Source organism: Rhinichthys klamathensis, unplaced genomic scaffold (genome assembly GCF_029890125.1).
Source record: "Rhinichthys klamathensis goyatoka isolate OS25496 unplaced genomic scaffold, OSU_Roscu_1.1 h1tg000658l_1, whole genome shotgun sequence".
Taxonomy (NCBI): domain Eukaryota; kingdom Metazoa; phylum Chordata; class Actinopteri; order Cypriniformes; family Leuciscidae; genus Rhinichthys; species Rhinichthys klamathensis.
Genome location: NW_026607101.1, coordinates 217381 through 242056, shown reverse-complemented (window position 1 = coordinate 242056; position 24676 = coordinate 217381). Strand labels below are relative to the sequence as shown.

The 24676-nt window shown below is 36.4% G+C and overlaps 1 protein-coding gene across 1 annotated transcript in view; it reads left to right on the top strand.

The window, feature by feature from the left end:
- The window catches only part of dpysl3 (dihydropyrimidinase like 3), a 50154-nt gene that overhangs the window by 19848 nt on the left and 5630 nt on the right, over positions 1-24676 (top strand). Inside the window, exons 7-11 of the mRNA XM_056241653.1 lie at positions 7905-7973; positions 8344-8464; positions 12974-13130; positions 14544-14685; positions 15705-15875. Coding sequence (XP_056097628.1) covers positions 7905-7973; positions 8344-8464; positions 12974-13130; positions 14544-14685; positions 15705-15875 — 660 coding nt within the window. The remainder of the gene's footprint in view (positions 1-7904; positions 7974-8343; positions 8465-12973; positions 13131-14543; positions 14686-15704; positions 15876-24676) is intronic.

Below are 24676 nucleotides of genomic sequence, written 5' to 3'. Positions count from 1 at the left end.
ATACAGTATACAGATGTGTGTTCAGATTATAATGACTGACGCTGATACACTGATACAGTATACAGGTGTGTGTTCAGATTATAATGACTGATGCTGTCTACACTGATACAGTATACAGATGTGTGTTCAGATTATAATGACTGATGCTGTCTACACTGATACAGTATACAGATGTGTGTTCAGATTATAATGACTGACGCTGTCTACACTGATACAGTATACAGATGTGTGTTCAGATTATAATGACTGACGCTGTCTACACTGATACAGTATACAGATGTGTGTTCAGATTATAATGACTGACGCTGATACACTGATACAGTATACAGATGTGTGTTCAGATTATAATGACTGATGCTGTCTACACTGATACAGTATACAGATGTGTGTTCAGATTATAATGACTGATGCTGTCTACACTGATACAGTATACAGATGTGTGTTCAGATTATAATGACTGATCCTGTCTACACTGATACAGTATACAGATGTGTGTTCAGATTATAATGACTGACGCTGATACACTGATACAGTATACAGATGTGTGTTCAGATTATAATGACTGATTCTGTCTACACTGATACAGTATACAGATGTGTGTTCAGATTATAATGACTGATCCTGTCTACACTGATACAGTACACAGATGTGTGTTCAGATTATAATGACTGACGCTGATACACTGATACAGTATACAGATGTGTGTTCAGATTATAATGACTGACGCTGATACACTGATACAGTATACAGATGTGTGTTCATATTATAATGACTGACGCTGATACACTGATACAGTATACAGATGTGTGTTCAGATTATAATGACTGACGCTGTCTACACTGATACAGTATACAGATGTGTGTTCAGATTATAATGACTGACGCTGATACACTGATACAGTATACAGATGTGTGTTCAGATTATAATGACTGATGCTGTCTACACTGATACAGTATACAGATGTGTGTTCAGATTATAATGACTGACGCTGATACACTGATACAGTATACAGATGTGTGTTCAGATTATAATGACTGACGCTGATACACTGATACAGTATACAGATGTGTGTTCAGATTATAATGACTGATGCTGTCTACACTGATACAGTATACAGATGTGTGTTAAGATTATAATGACTGACTCTGTCTACACTGATACAGTATACAGATGTGTGTTCAGATTATAATGACTGACGCTGTCTACAGTGATACAGTATACAGATGTGTGTTCAGATTATAATGACTGATGCTGTCTACAGTGATACAGTATACAGATGTGTGTTCAGATTATAATGACTGACACTGTCTACACTGATACAGTATACAGATGTGTGTTCAGATTATAATGACTGACGCTGTCTACACTGATACAGTATACAGATGTGTGTTCAGATTATAATGACTGACTCTGTCTACACTGATACAGTATACAGATGTGTGTTCAGATTATAATGACTGATGCTGTCTACACTGATACAGTATACAGATGTGTGTTCAGATTATAATGACTGACGCTGTCTACACTGATACAGTATACAGGTGTGTGTTCAGATTATAATGACTGACGCTGATACACTGATACAGTATACAGATGTGTGTTCAGATTATAATGACTGACGCTGTCTACACTGATACAGTATACAGGTGTGTGTTCAGATTATAATGACTGACGCTGTCTACACTGATACAGTATACAGATGTGTGTTCAGATTATAATGACTGATGCTGTCTACACTGATACAGTATACAGATGTGTGTTCAGATTATAATGACTGATCCTGTCTACACTGATACAGTATACAGATGTGTGTTCAGATTATAATGACTGACGCTGTCTACACTGATACAGTATACAGGTGTGTGTTCAGATTATAATGACTGATGCTGTCTACACTGATACAGTATACAGATGTGTGTTCAGATTATAATGACTGACGCTGATACACTGATACAGTATACAGATGTGTGTTCAGATTATAATGACTGACGCTGATACACTGATACAGTATACAGATGTGTGTTCAGATTATAATGACTGATGCTGATACACTGATACAGTATACAGATGTGTGTTCAGATTATAATGACTGATGCTGTCTACACTGATACAGTATACAGATGTGTGTTCAGATTATAATGACTGACGCTGTCTACACTGATACAGTATACAGATGTGTGTTCAGATTATAATGACTGACGCTGATACACTGATACAGTATACAGATGTGTGTTCAGATTATAATGACTGACGCTGATACACTGATACAGTATACAGATGTGTGTTCAGATTATAATGACTGACGCTGATACACTGATACAGTATACAGATGTGTGTTCAGATTATAATGACTGACGCTGTCTACACTGATACAGTATACAGATGTGTGTTCAGATTATAATGACTGACGCTGATACACTGATACAGTATACAGATGTGTGTTCAGATTATAATGACTGATGCTGTCTACACTGATACAGTATACAGATGTGTGTTAAGATTATAATGACTGACTCTGTCTACACTGATACAGTATACAGATGTGTGTTCAGATTATAATGACTGACGCTGTCTACAGTGATACAGTATACAGATGTGTGTTCAGATTATAATGACTGATGCTGTCTACACTGATACAGTATACAGATGTGTGTTAAGATTATAATGACTGACTCTGTCTACACTGATACAGTATACAGATGTGTGTTCAGATTATAATGACTGACGCTGTCTACACTGATACAGTATACAGATGTGTGTTCAGATTATAATGACTGACACTGTCTACACTGATACAGTATACAGATGTGTGTTCAGATTATAATGACTGACGCTGTCTACACTGATACAGTATGCAGATGTGTGTTCAGATTATAATGACTGACTCTGTCTACACTGATACAGTATACAGGTGTGTGTTCAGATTATAATGACTGACGCTGATACACTGATACAGTATACAGATGTGTGTTCAGATTATAATGACTGACGCTGTCTACACTGATACAGTATACAGGTGTGTGTTCAGATTATAATGACTGACGCTGATACACTGATACAGTATACAGATGTGTGTTCAGATTATAATGACTGACGCTGTCTACACTGATACAGTATACAGATGTGTGTTCAGATTATAATGACTGATGCTGTCTACACTGATACAGTATACAGATGTGTGTTCAGATTATAATGACTGACGCTGTCTACACTGATACAGTATACAGATGTGTGTTCAGATTATAATAACTGACGCTGTCTACACTGATACAGTATACAGATGTGTGTTCAGATTATAATGACTGACGCTGTCTACACTGATACAGTATACAGATGTGTGTTCAGATTATAATGACTGACGCTGATACAGTATACAGATGTGTGTTCAGATTATAATGACTGACGCTGTCTACACTGATACAGTATACAGATGTGTGTTCAGATTATAATGACTGACGCTGATACACTGATACAGTATACAGATGTGTGTTCAGATTATAATGACTGACGCTGTCTACACTGATACAGTATACAGATGTGTGTTCAGATTATAATGACTGACGCTGTCTACACTGATACAGTATACAGATGTGTGTTCAGATTATAATGACTGACTCTGTCTACACAGATACAGTATACAGATGTGTGTTCAGATTATAATGACTGATGCTGTCTACACTGATACAGTATACAGGTGTGTGTTCAGATTATAATGACTGATGCTGTCTACACTGATACAGTATACAGATGTGTGTTCAGATTATAATGACTGATCCTGTCTACACTGATACAGTATACAGATGTGTGTTCAGATTATAATGACTGACGCTGATACACTGATACAGTATACAGATGTGTGTTCAGATTATAATGACTGACGCTGTCTACACTGATACAGTATACAGATGTGTGTTCAGATTATAATGACTGACGCTGTCTACACTGATACAGTATACAGATGTGTGTTCAGATTATAATGACTGACTCTGTCTACACTGATACAGTATACAGATGTGTGTTCAGATTATAATGACTGATGCTGTCTACACTGATACAGTATACAGGTGTGTGTTCAGATTATAATGACTGATGCTGTCTACACTGATACAGTATACAGATGTGTGTTCAGATTATAATGACTGATCCTGTCTACACTGATACAGTATACAGATGTGTGTTCAGATTATAATGACTGATGCTGTCTACACTGATACAGTATACAGATGTGTGTTCAGATTATAATGACTGACGCTGATACACTGATACAGTATACAGATGTGTGTTCAGATTATAATGACTGACGCTGATACACTGATACAGTATACAGATGTGTGTTCAGATTATAATGACTGACGCTGATACACTGATACAGTATACAGATGTGTGTTCAGATTATAATGACTGACGCTGATACACTGATACAGTATACAGATGTGTGTTCAGATTATAATGACTGATGCTGTCTACACTGATACAGTATACAGATGTGTGTTCAGATTATAATGACTGATGCTGTCTACACTGATACAGTATACAGATGTGTGTTAAGATTATAATGACTGATGCTGTCTACACTGATACAGTATACAGATGTGTGTTCAGATTATAATGACTGACGCTGTCTACACTGATACAGTATACAGATGTGTGTTCAGATTATAATGACTGACGCTGATACACTGATACAGTATACAGATGTGTGTTCAGATTATAATGACTGACTCTGTCTACACTGATACAGTATACAGATGTGTGTTCAGATTATAATGACTGACGCTGTCTACACTGATACAGTATACAGATGTGTGTTCAGATTATAATGACTGATGCTGTCTACACTGATACAGTATACAGATGTGTGTTCAGATTATAATGACTGACGCTGATACAGTGATACAGTATACAGATGTGTGTTCAGATTATAATGACTGACGCTGATACACTGATACAGTATACAGATGTGTGTTCAGATTATAATGACTGACGCTGATACACTGATACAGTATACAGATGTGTGTTCAGATTGTAATGACTGATGCTGTCTACACTGATACAGTATACAGATGTGTGTTCAGATTATAATGACTGACGCTGATACACTGATACAGTATACAGATGTGTGTTCAGATTGTAATGACTGATGCTGTCTACACTGATACAGTATACAGATGTGTGTTCAGATTATAATAACTGACGCTGTCTACACTGATACAGTATACAGATGTGTGTTCAGATTATAATGACTGATGCTGATACACTGATACAGTATACAGATGTGTGTTCAGATTATAATGACTGACGCTGATACACTGATACAGTATACAGATGTGTGTTCAGATTATAATGACTGATGCTGATACACTGATACAGTATACAGATGTGTGTTCAGATTATAATGACTGACGCTGATACACTGATACAGTATACAGATGTGTGTTCAGATTATAATGACTGACGCTGTCTACACTGATACAGTATACAGGTGTGTGTTCAGATTATAATGACTGACGCTGTCTACAGTGATACAGTATACAGATGTGTGTTCAGATTATAATGACTGACGCTGTCTACACTGATACAGTATACAGATGTGTGTTCAGATTATAATGACTGACGCTGTCTACAGTGATACAGTATACAGATGTGTGTTCAGATTATAATGACTGACGCTGTCTACACTGATACAGTATACAGATGTGTGTTCAGATTATAATGACTGACTCTGTCTACACTGATACAGTATACAGATGTGTGTTCAGATTATAATGACTGACGCTGAATACAAAGAAACTTTTGTTAAAAGATGAAGCAGCGACTGTATTGAATCTGACAGCAGCTGCATCACAAACCGCAAGTAAATGATTTCATAATGCTTTGCTTTTTCTGTAAATTGTTGTTTAATATGGATAATGATTTGATGTTTCCTATGCAGTGACGTTAGTCAAACAGTGGGCATTTACTGACTGACAAGCATTAAAGGAGCCGCGCCTTAAAAACAGAGGTTTATATATTAGTAGTATATATATTGTGCTAAAAACCTTATTAAAATTATAACTAATTCTCAAGGAACATTAAAATAATAAAAAAATCCACGTCTTGGCCCCTTTAAAGGACCACTTTGGGCCACTTTTGAAATCGTTTAAAGATTTATTTATTTTTTCAGTAGCTAACATGCTTCAGTTTTCTCAACCATGAACCATGACTCAACCAAGAGGCATGTGGTATTACTGTAGGTGGACGGGACATTCTCATTTAAGAGAGCTTTTGATTATTCTGCATTCTTCTGAAATGTGCTCAGAACATTGTCATAAAATATGCATGTAAGATAAATATGCATCATAGCCACTGGCAGACAGTAACACACTGTACAGTTATATGCAACATATATCAAAATAAAATCAATATCACGATATGGCTTTGTGTGATTGTCAAATTGCTCAGGCTGCAATTTAAGTAAGTAAATATATGTGCTGTGTAGTTCATGATACTGTGTTTCAGGGTCTCAGAACGGCTTGGTTGATTTACTGTGAATCAAGCCATTCTGAGATTGAAAAGCAGTGATGTGATGACACATTTTCCATGACTGAGGGTGAGGTGAGGATATTTAGCAGTGCATGCCCTCGATCCGTCTGAAGAGTGGGAGGATAGGATACTGTACGTCCTGATTTCCCTCATCCAGTTTCCATCATCTGGACATTATCAGGCTGTCAGTGTGCGGGTGGTCTCAACCCATTACACATGATGCTTCTGCTCTGCCAGTTATCTTTGAACATCAGTTACTCTGCATACTTGCATCATCATCCTATTGTAGATTCTGTAAAATAATACTGTAGTTAAATAGTAAAAAGTACACTGTGGAAAATTATATGATCAATAAGTTCTGACAACATATGTTTTTACATAGTATTAACTCTTTTTCAAGAGTTAAGAACAATTTGCAATTTTTTTTGTACAAGTTCTTTAAGATTCAAGCCAGTTTAATGTAATTTGAGTTGAAATGACTTAAACAGTTCTTAAAAATGTAAGGCAGCAACTTTTATTTACAGTGTCTAGTTTGTCTGATTCTGCCCTTGTGATAAAGAAGTGTGTTTAATTGGATTGAATGCGCGCTTGTAGTGTACTTTAAATCTTAAAAGTATATTTTAAAAAAAAAACTGTAGTTGTAGATAATATATTAATCAAATAAAAGACCATTTAGGAGTACTTAAAGAGAGTTTCATGACTGTTTATTGATAGGTTTAAGTACACTTTAAAAAATATGTACAGTGCTTATCTCAAATTAAGTATATTTTAAATAATTTATTAATTATTGGTAATCTTTGTTTGTACCCTTATTTTGATTTGTTGATTAACATACTAAAGCACATGCGAAGTACTTTATTATATTTTAACTGAAGTGACGGTTGATATTATATTTAAAATTAATATATTTTAAATGTACTAAATTGCAACTTTCTTCATTACAACTGTGTAATTACAAATATATCTAAATATATATGACATACAAGTTTCAAAATAAATGACGTAATATTGAAGTATAGAAGTATGAAGTATATTAGTTTACATAAATGCTCGTCAGTACATTTGGCAGTGCATTTTAATCATATCTCAAAGACAACAGAAGCAATTATGAAATTACAAATCACGATGTACAGTTGATACACGTCTCCAAGCTCGTCCATATGTACATTGCGTGAGCTCATTTCGTCCATTGGATCAAAACAACTTGAAGAAATCAGGACAGAAGTGGTTGAAAGTGGACAAAAGAGACGGATTAAAACACCAGGTGTAAACGGGAATGTGTCTCCCTCGTCTACTTGTGATCCGATCCACCAAAACGCCTCTTAAAACCAGCTGTAAACAGGGCCAGAGAGTCACTAATCTACTTTGACTGTGTTCTTCAGGAGCAGACCCGTATGCTGGAGATGGGCATCACAGGACCTGAGGGACATGTTCTCAGCCGCCCGGAAGAGGTCAGTGACCACTAATAACAGCTGTATACTGGTCGGTGTCGGTGGTATATCATTTCATAAAATCACTGCAATCCCCATAACATTTCTGTTTCCCAATTCTTAACATAAAACTCACAACAAGAGAAGGTACTTGACATAAAATCGGCCCGCCTCACAGATCTAATTTGTCTGGCATCAGTGATCTTTTGCAGACGTGATCCTTGATCTAATTTTACTGAGTGGGGTGGTAAACTAGATTTATAAGTTATTTTGGTTATGCATAGAAATAAATCAACATAGTGTATTGTGTGAGGAACTATGCGAGATACATAGAGATGCAGCTAAATCTGATTTGCAATGTCCTTCATTATGTGTGTGTGTGTGTGTGTAGCTAGAGGCTGAGGCAGTGTTTCGAGCCGTCACGATTGCCAGTCAAACCAACTGTCCTCTCTATGTGACCCGCGTGATGAGCAAGAGTGCGGCTGATATCATCTCACAGGCCAGGAAAAAAGGTACACAATTTAAAATTTTAAAAAATACAACTTGAATGAGTGATTCTCTAATTAATGTCTTGTAATGGGGCCAATTTCAAACAATATCAACGCATCCATTTAAAAAATACAAAGAATGTACAGAATATTTTTGTTAATTGTAATATTTACCATATTTCACATATTCATAATCGTCTATATCTGTGTGAATACAACCAATGTTATGGAGCAGTGTTAGTATTAGAGTGGGCTGAGGTGTGGAACACATTGAAATGTGTGATAAATAAGAAATCCCAGCAGCGTGAGCATGTCATCAGCGCAACGCTTGAGCTTTCACAGATGTCGCCTGCTAGTTTACACATCTCGTCCAGTTAAATAAACCTTAGCCGAGCTACAGTCATCTTTGACGTATATATTCATGACTGTAATGACCTTCAGTTCAATACAACTGTGTCTCTGTGTGTCATTTATGTAAATAACAGTTTTATTATTATGAATGTATTATTGTTAATTTGTTGTTTCACTATATATTAGCTGTCTGTACATTATTTCCACTTGTGTGAAATGTTGATTTTAAATGCACTGCCTGGTTTGTTGTAAAAGTTCCACAATCCATCATCATAATAATCCTCACTGTTTAGTTAAATCATTCAGATAAAATGCTCTCTTACGTAAATTAGTTCAATATAAATAAATAGTCATGATTACAGTCTCAGGGAAGCGAGAAGGACTCGTGAGTACAGAAGCCAGCAGATATCATTTTAGAGAATATTTAAGTCCCACTTTATATTAAGTGGCTTTAAGTACTATGTATTAACATTGAAAAATAAGTACAATGTACTTATTGTGTTCATGTTGTATCGTAAAACACTTTTGCTGCTATTGAGGTGTGATATGGGTAAGGTTTGGGTCAGGTGTGTGTGGTATGGGTCGGTTTAAGGGTGAGTTAAGGTGTAAGGTCAACAGTGTAATTATACATGCAAATAAATTAATTACATCTGTAATTACATGCAGGTATTTTCAAAATATAAGTACAATGTAAACACATGTATGCACACAATAAGTCCATTGTATCAAATTATTAATTTTAATGTAAGTACATAGTACTTAAAGCCACTTAATATAACTAGGGACCAAAAAGTTCAATCAAATTAATTAGTAAAAGTAGTTAATAAAAGAAAAGGTTTCTCCTCTGCCTTTTAGCTCTTAAAATTCTGTCATTATTTACTCATTTAAAACCGGTATACTGGTATTTTGTAAGCGAAATACTAAAGGAGGAATTTAAATAAGTAAATAACTCATAGGTGTAAATATCAGGGCTGTAAATTCATTAAAATAATCAAATTAATTCCATAGTCAAATTTAAACATGGTAAACATAGGATACCATACTTGCTTGACGCACATAAAAAACAAACTCATTGATTGTGCTGGTGTGAGTGAGTGGAGGCGGGACTACTTTGCATATTCATAGAGCCGCATATACTAAATGAAGCAAGGGTGTAGAGTTACATTCAAGCTATTTTAAGGCATAAACATTTTAAATATGTAATTTTGGGGATCAAAGATGAGTTTTAAGGGATACAATTATTGACTACAGGGGCACTTTAAAGCTGCGACAGTTGAGTACATGAAGGTCCTGTCCCAAATAACACACTTTATGTTCATTAGCTGTCTTCATTGCATGCGCATGTCCGCTAAGTCCACAAGACAGGCCCCTTTCTGGTCGATATGTGCTCTCAATGCGCACCCGACAGTCAAAGCGGCATCGCATCATGAAAGTGTGGAAGATCGCGAGGGCTTCGGGTTCCACTTTGGACTGGGCCGAAGTGTCCAAAATGCCACACTTCATTTATTCGGTTAATTAAGTGCATCACCCAGGTATTTAAATTGCACTTTTTTTTGATGGAATTTTCAGTAATTATACTTCTAAACATCATAGAATAGTGCATAAGTACGTGAATTGCGACGCACCTTCAGATTTCATTGAAAAATAGCTTATTTTATGTTCCAAAGATGAATGAAAGTCTTCTGGCTTTGGAATACCTGGGTGAGCAATTGATGACAAAATTTGAATTTTTGCCTGAACTAACCATTGAATAAAGCAGTGGTTCCCAAACTTTTCCCTAAACTTTCCTACAGGATTTAGTTGAAACATTGTAATTAACACAGTACTACAACTTCTCAACTCTTAACTTTCTCTTTGTGTTCGTGATGTGAAGTCTCTAAGTGGCTGTTTACACCTGGCCACTTCATGCGTTTTCTCAGATCGGATAGCTATCTGATTTATCAAAACGATTACATTTACTCCTGGTCACATAAATGTGTGGATATAAATCCGATCTTCAATTCCCGCTGCAGATTTAATGGAGTGCACGTCACCGAAAGCAACAGATATTGCTGTATTTTATTGATCATCAGCTAATTTCAAAATCAAAGACCGCAATAAGAGAGAGCGTTAACAGAACTGGTAAGATTCTTTACTTTTAATGAAGATGATTAGTTAAGCGTCTGCGACTTACTTTCACTTTGATTTGCGATAGTTTGCGGCACGTTGGCTTGATGAAGAGATGCTCAGCTGCTCATCTGCGGTGATGCGTGTCGCAGTAGCGTCGTCATACCTGACTATAACATGACATATAGCCTATAACACGCTCTCACACGTTTATTTTTTAGCATTTTTGGGAGGAGTAAAATTTACATATGCGGTTTCAACAACCAGATGCATTTACACTTGTCCAGTTTCGTCTGGAATGCGGCCCAGACCTCCTCCTGATGTGGTCTGAGCGATCGGATTCAAATCCGTCTCAAATGCGTTTCGGAGGGCATTTACACCTGGTCTTTTCACAATCAGATAGCTATCCCATCACAGAAAATGCATGAAGTGGCCAGGTGTAAACAGCCCCTAAGTGGCGTCTTGACTTGTTCGGGTTCAGACTGTCAGAAGCTAGTGTTTTGAGGCACACAACACACCGCGGTCTCTCTTCATCACTCACCGTTATTCTGGTGAATCAGTAGGCAAGACATGTCCTGGCTGGTCTTCAGTGTACTGTCGCTGCACCACATCCAGTGTAGACAGCATCACTCATTATAATGGTTCTACTTGCTTTTGTCCCGTCACGTCGCACCACTCCCATCTGGTGTAGACTTGTTGTTTTGGTAGTTGTGACATTTGAAGTAGATTCATCATCTGCTTTACGTTTACCTGGCGCCGGCAGTCCGTTCACAAACTTGTCCATGCTTAATGCAGAACCATGCATCATTCATTTATATTTTTACGCAGCTCCCTGCAAAAATCAATTCAGATTCTTCAATCACACAATCTAGTGCTCTGTTATTCCACAACCACAGCCATTACAACTGATATCAGACCGCTCAAGCGGGTACTGTGAGACCTCTTGAGGCAATATAATATTTCAAATTAATAATATTTTGTGTTCAATTATGTATGTATGTGGCTAGTAGCCGCGAATAAAAGCGGGATCATTTCGCAGTGGGGTTTTCGATCACCCTGAAGAGGTTTCTTTAGCATAACAATCTGCTGACTGTACTCTATCCCTTAGCTTTGCCGCACTACCGGGAATAAAGAGTGTAGTTCATTTCTATGGCAGCAGTTTTAGGTCACTGAAATGGTAGAGAGCGTTCCCAAAAGTGTTGTAAAATGATCTCTCTTGCAGTATTCATCACTGTTCAAGTGTTAAATTGGGTAGTTAATCACTGTCTTCAAAAGGGATGCAAACCTATGACATAGACTGTACCCCTTTATTCTTTCTGACTGTCCTGAATGGAGACTAAAGGTTTTGTCAGTGGAGCTTTATAAGGCAGTTTTATCCTCTGGATGCTTTTAATGAGATTTGCAAAGGTCTTAGATGCATTTTATTAGTGGCGTTTGCCATGAACTCGGTTAAAATTGCTCATTTATAGGTTTAGGGATTTGAACGAAGCCCTACTTACTCTAAGAATTCAACTTAAAGGCAAATAACTCATCCCACACTATTTGTGCTCAGATCATCTGGCTTATTGAAGAGAGGTGTGCTTTTACTTCTCTAAACATCTGTACGTATGATTTTTGACTGGCGGCCAGAAAAAAAAAAAACCTTTGCATTGAAGGAGGGAGGGATCCAAGCCATATCTAGAGGCCAGAATATCATAGAGACGTGGAGTTGGGCTCTTTTGGGGCAGTAAGCAACCACTTAGCATCGTCCTAATAACCACCAAGCTGCAAACGCAATATTGATGAGCTCATCTGCCATTCCCATGGATGGAAAGCTGCATCCAGCAAGCCTCAGCTCTTCTAGTGAGCTCTTGTTGATCACTGCAGCAGTGTTTTCCAGATGTCCCTGCAATAATAGACATTTAAGCCTTGGTAGCTGTTGTTTAATGGGTTGCTTACGTGTTTATTTCCTGTTTAAACTTTACTGCTGAGCAGATGCTTTCAGCTGACAAGACACTGTATTCTTGCCAGTAGGAATCCTTGTTGGTCAACTTTGGAGACGAGCTAGATAATGAGACAAAAGCTGTTTATTTCTAGGTAACGTGGTGTTTGGGGAGCCAATCACGGCCAGTTTGGGAACTGACGGGACTCATTATTGGAGCAAGAACTGGGCTAAGGCTGCTTCTTTTGTGACATCACCACCCCTCAGTCCAGACCCAACCACTCCAGACTACCTGAACACCCTGTTGTCCAGGTAAGCACAAGTATATCCTAAATATATGTTAAGATATTTTGGGATATAGATCTGTCAGTTAATTCTTAACTGGTGGGTCTGTTCATCTAAACCAATGGTGTCCAGTCCTGCTCCTGGAGGGTCACTGTTCTGCAGAGTTCAGCTTCAGTTAAACACACCTGATCCAGATAATCAAGATAATACTCGGCTAGTTTGTCGAGGCAAGTTGGAGCTAAATTCTGCAGGGCAGTGTACTGGGACAGAGTTTGGATACCCCTGATTAAAACTATTGACTAAAATAAGTATGAAAGTCGATACGTTTGAAGTTTATTGTCAAATAACTCAATGTGATGGACTGGCCATCCATCCAAGGTGTCATTGAATAATGCACTCACTATTTGTTCATAACTGCAGATATTAGGAACAGAAATACTCTAGCTCATGTGATACCGCATGAGTTTTTCTTTTTATCCAGTAGCACAAACCTCAACAAACTGCTGGTCAAACTAAATGGGTCATACCATTTTCATATATATATATATACATATGTATATATATAGGCTCAATTTCATATGTACTTGACACTACTAATTACTTAAACTGAATTTGGTGATGCTCTCACTGATTTTTACTTTACCTTGCTTTGAAGCCATTGCAAATTCATTTGACTTCCCTTGTAATAAAGAACACACTTTAGCATACATTTAAAAAGGGTACTTATGGAAATTATATACTTAGAATTTAATTAAGTGAGATGAGAATGTAATGTTTTCGGACACTCAATTGCATTTTATTTACAATTAGATTGAAATGTATTATAGTTTAAATTTATATTAAATGCAAATCGTTAAGAATACTATTTTCGACCCACTTAAGTAGGACTTAAGAACATCTATATGTAATTTCATAATTACTTCTATTGTCTTTGAAATATGGTTAAAGTTACTGCTGAATGTACTGATTTATGGCAAACTAAAAGATATCTACATTTAAATTATATTAACTTTAAATTTAATATCAAATAACACACTACAGTTCAAATTATAGTCAAGTACTTTATATGTGCTTTAGCATGTAAGTCAACTCATCAAAATAAGTGTACTTCTTTAAAGCATGCCAAAATATTAATAAAACAATGATTTAAAATGTAATTTAATGTAAAACATTTATTTGACATTACAAAGCAAACTTTTTAAAGTGCACTTTTAAGAAACAGTATACGCTCTTCAAGGGCACTTAAGTGGCCTTTCATGGCATTAATATTATTTTATCTTATTCAAAAGTGAAATTTGAAGTACACTACAAGTGTACGTTCAGTACAATTAAGTGCACTTACTTCTCACACTGGTTGATATGAATTAAACATGTTGTTTTTGGCTGTTACATACACATAGTCTAGTCACTGAAGTGTTGTGATGTGTCTGTCTCTGGCAGTGGGGATCTGTCGGTGACGGGTAGTGCTCACTGCACTTTTACCGTGGCTCAGAAGGCCATAGGGAAAGATGACTTCACTCAGATTCCTGAAGGAGTGAATGGAGTCGAGGAGAGGATGTCAGTCATCTGGGACAAGGCTGTGGTGAGGATCATAGTTGATACTGTAGACTCAGTTCAAAATTATATCTGGATGTGCGGCATTCAAAGCCTTTATTAAATTCTGACATCAGTTTATTTTACCGAAAGGTGTTAAGATCCTCAGATCCAGAAAATTTTACCTTCATCCTTCCCGCGCACTTTGTAACATATCTTTCCCTCGCGGGTCAAAATGACCCGAAGACCTAAAATTATACTTACATTTGTTTTGTCCAGAAAGCTTATTTTATTATTTATTATATATATTTTTTCTATTTTTTTGGAGATTATTTGTTGTTATTTTTTATTTTATTTACCTTTAAATTACTAGATTTGATCAATACAAAATAAATAAATAGTAATTCAAGCACATTCCTCACATTGTTTCAACTTTAATTTGATTTAATTTAATTCTTTAACTCACAATTTCATGCATAACCCTTTAAATTCAGCTCAAAATATCTTACATTGGGTGACTTTGCTGAATAATATAACATGATATTTCATGACTCTATATAGCTCTGTATATGGAGCAAACGAGCTGTTTCCTTCTGGCTCCTAAAGTCAGTTCATTTCAGATGCATTCAGAGACACATGTAGACATTATAAAATCATTTTTTGGTAAAGTTTTTAAAAAAAAATTGTTTGAATTGTGAGCATTTTTAGGTTTTTCTATGAGTACTGAAGCATTCTTCGCTTTCCATTCATTCCTATGGGGGTCAAATTGACCCGCGAGGGAAGGATTTGTTAAATTTTTTTAAATTTCAACCACAAAACTCCTCTAATCCATTACATTTTTTGGGGTATTCGTGGTTCAAGTGCGACAAAAGTCCTAGGGTCTTGGACCCCTCTGATGAACACTCAATTTTTTTAATTTTAAGAGTTTCGGGTCAAAATGACCCGAGGGAAGGATGTATATCTACATATTTACTCGATACATTAAATAATAAAAAATGTATTCGCACCACTACTGTTAACCAAGCGTTGCGTTTCATTCTCAGTTGTGTTTGTCATTCCTCTGCCCAGGTCACTGGTAAAATGGATGAGAACATGTTTGTCGCTGTGACAAGCACCAATGCCGCCAAGATCCTGAACCTGTATCCACGCAAGGGTCGGATAGCCGTGGGCTCAGACAGCGATCTGGTTATCTGGGACACAGACGCCATCCGGACCATCACTGCTAAAACACATCACTCTGTAGGTGCTCTGTAGAAAAATCCAGACATCTCAAAGGGAAAGTCTAAACATAGAGAGAGAACTGAATTGGCTGGCTTTCACTGACCTTCCAGTTCCTCTGAGCGGAAATACTCGATTCTAACTAATCAAACTGTGTTAATACAGGAAGCCGGTATGCTTTCCCTCATCAAATAAAACCGCTGGATAGAAACAGGCCACAAAAACAGGAGATATCTGACAATCAGACCTTCAGTTGAGCTTGGATTTCCTTTTGTTTCCTTATTAAGTGTCAGCAGACATGTATTAGGAGTATTGCTGCATTAGGTAAGAGAGAAGAATCGCAAGCATCACTCGTAATATTGTACATAGCCAGAACCAAACATTAACTCACAGACATAAATATCTAGAATCATGCAGCTTCTTGAAGTTTATCATGACTTTTCTAATCAATTACATATTACAATTTTATTTATCGATTTGCAAATTATTTTTTGCATGGTGGATAATAAAACACATTAAAAAAGCCCTCAGATTTATACTGAAGGGGTGACAAATTTAGAAAACACAATTAACATAGACACTTTGAGTTAACAACACCATAGCAACACCCTGGTAACCACCCAATACACCCCAGCATACTGTAGTACAGACACTCCACCACACACATGTTCTTTAGATACTGTAAATGAAAAAGAATTACACTCAGCTTACTTTATTACAAAAATAATATACTTAAATCTGAAACTGAATGCTTTCAGACACTTAATTATGTTATTTAAAAAAAATAACTTTTAACTTTTCGACTACTTCTTTAGATGTAATCTCGTACTTGTACTGTCTTCGAAATATATTTTATTGCACGGTTGTAAGGATGAAGTTGCAATTTAGTACATTAAAAATAGTTGAACTTTAAATGTAATATCAAATAGCACATTACAGTTAAATATAATCAAGTACTTTACATGTGCTTTATTTGTTAGTCAGCACATCAAAATAAGTGTACTTCATTGAAGTACAATCAAAGATTATTATTACCCAGTTATTGTAATTACTGTAATATGTACATGGGGAACAGGACTGTAACATAAAGTGCTACCAAACTTTTAATTTGACATTTATTAAAGTGTAATTTTCAAAGTGTACTTAAGTGTATTCACAAACATGTAAGTGTACTCTCTTTAAGTGCTCTTAAGTCACCTTTTATTTCATTAATATTATATTATCTGCAAGTATTTTTTAAATATAATATAAATATAAGATTCAAAGTACAGTATAAGTGCAATCAAGCACACTTGTATAACACATGTAAAAGCTCATTTAAGCTGCTGGTGGTCAGTCAAACACAGTGAACTCTAGACCACGCACACAGTTGCTGTGTAAGCAGAGCTGAATATCAAAACCTGAGCAGCTTTAAATATGTTCTGTACAGGAGTGGTTTGGCTCAAACCACAAATTATACATTCATGGAATACCACTGAGATTCAAAGGAAAATCCTCGGATGCTATTTAAAAAGTATATAATGATGCAATAAAGTATACCTTAACATTATACGAGGCATTAACCTCTAGAACACATCTAATTTTTTCCACGATTTTATTTTCTGGAGAGAAAAACCCCCGTCATCGAGCAAAATCCGCCATCTTGGACCTTTTAGCCTGGGATATTCTTTGTTTTTCCGTCTGCCACTATGGCCACATTTACACATAGCCGGGTATTTAGAGAAACGAATATCCATTTTCAATAATAACATCGTACACACAACATTGTTTTCAAAAGAGTTGTCATTTACATCCGCCGTCGAGCGCCATCATAACTCTGCCAAACTGGGCGCTCGCATGACGTGAAGCATTTTCTGGCGCATAATGTGACGTTTGAGAACCTAAAACCCTGTTTCTCCCAGTCGACACGGCAACACATAACCGGCGTTATCAGAAATCTCCACTTTTTAGAAATAATCGTTTTCTGTGATAAAAACAGGGTTTTCGTGTAAATGAGAGGCCAAACCGCAGGGAAATATGTGCGTCTTCCCTTCGTGTAAACGGGGCATATGTCTCGCTAGCCATACATGTACTCCACTCTAAGCTTCTACTAATGTGTTTTTCACTTCTGTCATTTTCATACAGAAGGTACCCTCTGACCTCCTCGCATATCTGTCTTGTTGTTTCCACACTCCCTAAGCACTCTCCCTCTGGGGAATCCCTGCTGCCATTTTGAAGTGTGTTGAACTTCTTAAAGTGGGCGAGGGAAGTTTATTTGGACAGACACTCGACCTTTCGATTTTGACCGAGGGACCGAGTCTACTCAATATGTACACTTCAGTCTGATTCATAGACCACAATGCAACACGATTGTGATGTCACAGCAGATCACGCTTAATTTGCCCCCACACACCTCTAGTGTATATTGGAGTTATTTTGACATTTGACCACATAATAACAAAGCCTATCTGAAGTCCTTAATAATACTTGTAGCTACACTAAGCTTTTTTTTTTTTTTTACACAGCTATAGTTTGTTATAATTTTTGTTGGTGTAATTTTTGATATTTTCTCCAACAGCCCAAGCATACATACAAGTCTATAGAATGGCGTGTAAACAAATTCATAAGGGAAACGAACTGTAAATAATAAATCAGATCCATTACGGATTCCATGTGATCAAGAGCATAGTGCTTTCCATTTAAACACATTTCAAGGGTTCAGCCTGTAATGCAACATAAGCAATGACGCACATCCGAGTGAAGGGCATACAATTTTTTCTTAAACTAACTTCTGTTGATTTCAGTGCTGTTTTCTATCCTCTTCTTTGAGTAGTTGTTAAATGAAACAGTCCAACCAGGCTTGCGCATCATTTTACAAAACCCAAAGTGCGCACATAAAGCCGCCTCTCAGAACTAATTTGAGTTATTTTTCTCTGCTTATTGCGCTTAAACAGTCAAATACACACAAAATAATGTAAAAATGCCGGTCTTGGCAAGTATTCGCGTAAACAGTCAGTTATGTTTAAAGGGATAGTTCACTTTGAAATTAATTTTTGGTATGTTTTAGCTTACCTCAAGGGCATCCAAGATGTAGATGTCTTTGTTTCCGCAGTATTTTCAATTTTAATATTTTTAGGTCAAACCGTTCTTGTCTGTCAGTCATATAATGCAGGTCTATGGTCACCACCTCAAAGAGCATGCACAGAGAAGTCCAAATTAAACATGATTTAATGACTCGTAAATGTAAGTACACATTGATGGCCTAAGACACGAAACGAGCGGTTTGTGTGAGAAAACGAACAGTATTTATATCGTTTTTACCTCTTGTAACCACAGCCACGTCCAAGTGATCTGAGGGCGCGGGCGCTTCGGTCTGTTGAGAAAGAAACGCATGTGTGACAGTATAATGGAGCCGTGCGTCAGGTCTTAAAGTGACAGCAGCCTAATAAACCTGCTGCCAATTTATGAGATAATATAAAAAATATCTGTAACTTTGGAAAACCACTAGTCACAGTAACTGGTGAGCAAAAAAGCGGATGCCAAGCCGTGTTTGGAGCTAAACTCTACAGGAGCTGAATTTGACACCAACGCTGGAAGCGAACAGTCCTGTTGATGGAATTTGCAAGACAGCTGATGCATACTTTCATCTTTAGTGTGACGTTCATCCACGGTCAAGTCATTACCATTGCCTGTACCACTTATACAGAATTTCCTGCAGTTGTGAGACCTTTCTGACCTCTTTCACCAAGCCGTGAGACTCTTCAGACGCCCGGACGCCATTCCTTCTCTCTCCTCTTCCAGGCCAAAACATTCCCAACATCAGCACAAGAGCATCAAACTACTGACTCAAGAGCTACTATCAGGTTTTAGATTCGGGAACGGGAATTTCCGGAGCAGATATTACAAGAGCTGTTATGTAGATGTTTGGAAACCAGCAGTGCTCCGGGGGAAAGATTCAGCACAACTCAGGAGTTTCCAAAATGACATCACATTTTCATTTCCTTTCAGCCACCTCTCTAGAGACCATTACGTGTCCAAACAGCACAAATGGACAAAATGGCTGATGTTTATTGGTTGTTTATCCCGTGGCTCTGGTTTCCATGCTCTGCGAACATGACTTCATCACCTGCCCGAAAGTCTAGCGTTTGTGCTATTCTACAGAAGACGAAGCCCGTGCCAGCATTCTTGGCAGAAGCGGCGTGCGTGTCATTTCCTGCTTTTGCACACAAAGAATGGACGATTGCCAAATGCAAAGAGCTTGGATCATGGCAGGACATCCCAACATTTAAAGTGTCCGCTGGAGAACAAGAAATCAGAAAATAGGGGAGTAGTAAACTAGAAAGAAGCGATAATAGAAGTGTGAGAACAAGGCGAGTCAAAAGAGAAGGATGTTTTTGTCATTCCTGTATCCAGCTGTTTGGAGAAGAGAATGAGAGAGTGAATGAAGGACAGGAGGCCAGATCTTACTCTCGTACACATGATCTTCATTAGTGTGGAATATCTTTGCAGAAGCTCAAACTCGAAACGGCTGTCGGTGTCTCTGTGTGTGTTGTACAGCACAGCTGCTAAACCTTCTATTCATCCAAGAGTCCTGGAAAAACAGTATTAAGCAGCACTACTGTTTACAACATTGATAATAATACATGTTTCTTGAGCAGCAAATCATCATATCAGAGTGATTTCTGAAGGGTCATCTGACACTGAAGACTTGAGTAATGATGCTGAAAATACAGCTTTGATCACAGGAATAAATTACACTTTAAAATATATTCAAATGGAAACCAGTTATTTTAATTTGTAATAATATTTCATAATATTACTGATTTTACCGTATTTTTGATCAAATAAATGCAGCCGAAGAGACTTCTTTCAAAAACAAAGGTTTGAATGGTAAAGACTGTTAATCTTTAAGAAAAATAAATAAATAAATATATATATATATATATATATATATATACACAGAAATGCATACATATATAAAATTATAATAACGGTTACATAAAATCATGTACTTCTCAGCACAATCTTCCAAAATTATTGAAAGTAATTCAAATTAGAGTTTCCCATGTTCAAAAAGGAGTAGGAAGAAGTTCATAACAAACTTTTCAGGTCCTACCCCCTATCTCTATCTTTGTCTTTTAATTAAATACAAAACAAATTGATGCTTATTCATTTCCATCTATCTATAGCAAATCAAATAATAACACCTCCATACTAAACTAAATATGTAGACCAAGGAACCTATATACAATACCATCACCTTGAGTCCTTTTTGTATCCATTTAATATCTTCAGTTTAAATAGACCTTTAACCCTCTGGGGTCTGAGGTGTTTTCAGGGTCCTTGAGATGTTTTGGCATGCTCTGACATTTCTGCTTTTTTCAGTTGCTTATAAACATATTAATGGCACAGGTTAAATTACACTCTATATAGCACACACAGGGCCACCATAATATGTGAACAACATGTTAATACATGTTTGTATTGTTGAGAGAATATTGTTTATGCGTGGTTATTGAAAAAACGAAAAAATAAAGTTTCTAATATAAGGCCACAAATAACATACTAAATATCTGTCCACAAGACTTTTGACTAGTGGATGTTGTCGCCTAGAGTTTTTGCTTCGAATTGATCTGAAAATCATTCTGCCTCATCATTCACATAAAACAATAGATTGTTTTAAATTGTGAAAAACATTTTTTTGTTTGCAAAGGCAATATGCGGATGGGCGGAACGGCCCAACCCCCTCATGAATAATTAGGCAGTTCTCACCTGAGCAGACTGCATACTAATGAGCCTTTCATTCAGTGGTGTCACACAAGAAAGAATGCAAGGACAATATATATATATAAATAAATAAATAAATATGTATACACACACACACACACACACACACATATATATATATATATATATATATATATATATATATATATATATACACTACCGTTCAAAAGTTTGGGGTCAGTGAGAATTTTATTTTTATTTTTTGGAGGAAAGAAATCAATACTTTTATTTATCAAGGAATAATTAATTTGATCGAAAGTGACAGTAAAGACATTTATAATGTTACAAAAGATTCTAACCCTAACCCTATTAATCAAAGAACCAACAGACCACAGACCAACAACTTTCAACATTGATAATAATAATAAATGTTTCTTGAGCATCAAATCCTCATATTATACTGATTTGTGAAGGATCATTTGACACTGAAGACCCTGACACTGGTGATGCTGAAAATTCAGCTTTGATCACAGGAATAAATTACACTTTACTGTATATTCACACAGAAAACAGCTGATTTACACTGGAATAATATTTAATACTATAACTGATTTTTGTTGTATTTTTAATCAAATAAGCGCAGCCATGGTTAGCAGAAGAGAATTCTTTTAAAAGTATTTAAAATCGTACCGACCCCAAACTTTTGAACGGTAGTGTGTATATATATACAAACAATCAAAATATAAATGAAAGCCAAAAGCACATTTTTAGTCACACCTTTTAGCCATCCACATACCATTTTTAGCCATCCACCGCGGTCAAAATAAACCAGTCGCATTTCAAAGTCGTTCGCGAAACGACCGCCAGGTGGCGCAAAGGGACATTTAGCAAAACGTAAGTGGGGCTAATGTCTATTAACAGTAGCCTAAGGATGAAATACTACAAGTTATGGTAATTTCCAAATAAGCCTACAACAAACATTTATAGCCTACTCCGTAATTGTTGGTCATACAGATAAGATATAATCTTTTAAAACTGTAAAAGGCTAAAGTATAGGCCTACACTCACAGGCTAAATGAAAAAATCACTCATGTGAGAAACAGACGTTTGGGTATTTCTCAGTGAGTAAATTCATAGCCGAGCGGTAGAACTTAGGGTTCATCATCAAGATGACACGGGTTCAAATCCCGCACAAACAAAGTCTGCTGTATATTTTATATTTATTTAGATTTGTCTAGCTCTAAAACTCTGTTACACCATACAGTTTTTTTTGCTTATATTTATAAAATACAATTATCATGCATTTCCATTTTACACTGAGGAAAAAAAATAGTATCCAACAGAACGACTTTGCATCTGTATAATAATAGGCTACCAATCGTAATTTCAAAAGCAGTTATGTAAAAAAATTAATTATATATAGCCTATATATATATATATATATATATACTATATATATACTATATATATATATATATTTTTTTTTTCAGGGCTGCCAACTCTCACGCAATTGACCCAAATCTCACGCTCTCACGCCACACCCCCGATTTCTCACGCTGAAGTGTCAACCCGGTCGGTCAAATTCCTAAAAGATATAGTTTACCTATAGATCTACCTGTTGAGCCACTCGTGATCGACTAGTTATACCGCAAATTAGTTAAAATATCCCGTAATCTATCTAGAGCGAGCGTGCATGCGAGACAGATATTGTGCTCCAAACCGTGCGCGCACATGGCAGAGAGGTCTGTTCCCTACAACCTAGAGTTTTTAAAAACATGGTTTTAAGTAAAGTGTGATTTGCCAGGGGGGACTAGGATTTCCTTCTGGTCTAAACATCCCTGCTTCTGCTGAATTATTTTAATCCCCCCCGTAATTTTTTGGTCATATAGATAAGAGTAGGCTTACATCGTTCAAAACTGTAAACTTGTATTCATATAGGCTAACGACAAAAACAGTATAGGCCTACAGAGGATCTACTCAAACATGCAATGTAAGCGCTTCCCAATGAGAAAATGACAAGACAAGGGTGAAAATCTCGCTCTATGTAGGCTAAATCGCCCTGAATTAAAATGTAAAAACAAATCAAATAATGTATTTGTCGAAATGTTGCGATATTGTTTCATTTAAGTTCATAATTATTCTATAAATGTTATTTAATTTAGCAGCATTACCACGAAGCACCGTGTTTCGATATTTATTTGAATAATACAAAATAAAATAAAAACTTAATTCACAAATTGCATGCCTTGTAAGGATCCAAAGATCCCTGTAGAATTTAATATTGAGTTTAACATTTTGTTCATGACAACAAATTAACATGCGTTTTTTCAGATTATATTTAGTTTTGCTTGGAAAAAGCTGCCCCAAACCAGTTTTATTTCATCAATTATTGAAATAATGAAATATTTAGTAATAAACTTTTATGACAGAAATATCACTAGGCTACATGTAACTTAAATCATTTAATTCCTTCATTATCAACACTGTCTAGAATAGCGATTTAAGTGTGAATTGCGACTTCTCTTTGTGTTAAGTCAGCCTCAGACTCCGATAGCCTGTGGGGGGTTGGAGGGACATTGCTGGACAAAGGTGTTAATGTTCCTCTTTCATATGGAGAGTGTCGGATAGCCAGCCTGATGAGCAGGCAAAATTATTGTAAGGATAAATCTGTGTCCAAATGTAGACCCCATATCTTATTAAATTATAAATATTGTAGTTTATTTATTGTAGCCTATTTAAAGTTTTTTTCACACAAAATTTCAATTGAAGTTATTGTAAGGTGAATTCAACAAGGCATGCTGTGTCTTTGAAGCAACAATTAAAGGTTAAATAATTTTTTCGTGATTTGTATGGCTGACACGCAGCGACATATACAGTATTATCAGCTGTATGATGTGTTTTTACCCTAAAATGTTTAATTTCGGGAGAGAGACCCGCGCGCGCAGCGAGGGAGACTAAATAAACTTGTTAAAAAGAGATCCAGCGCGAGAGAGGCAAAGAGTAACGCATGTTTTTAATTTAATTATGTTTCTTTGGACAATTTTCGTTTTGTAGGCCTACTGTTTTAATTGTTTAATTTAGCTGTAATTTCTTTGGCAATACAAATTTAAAATGTC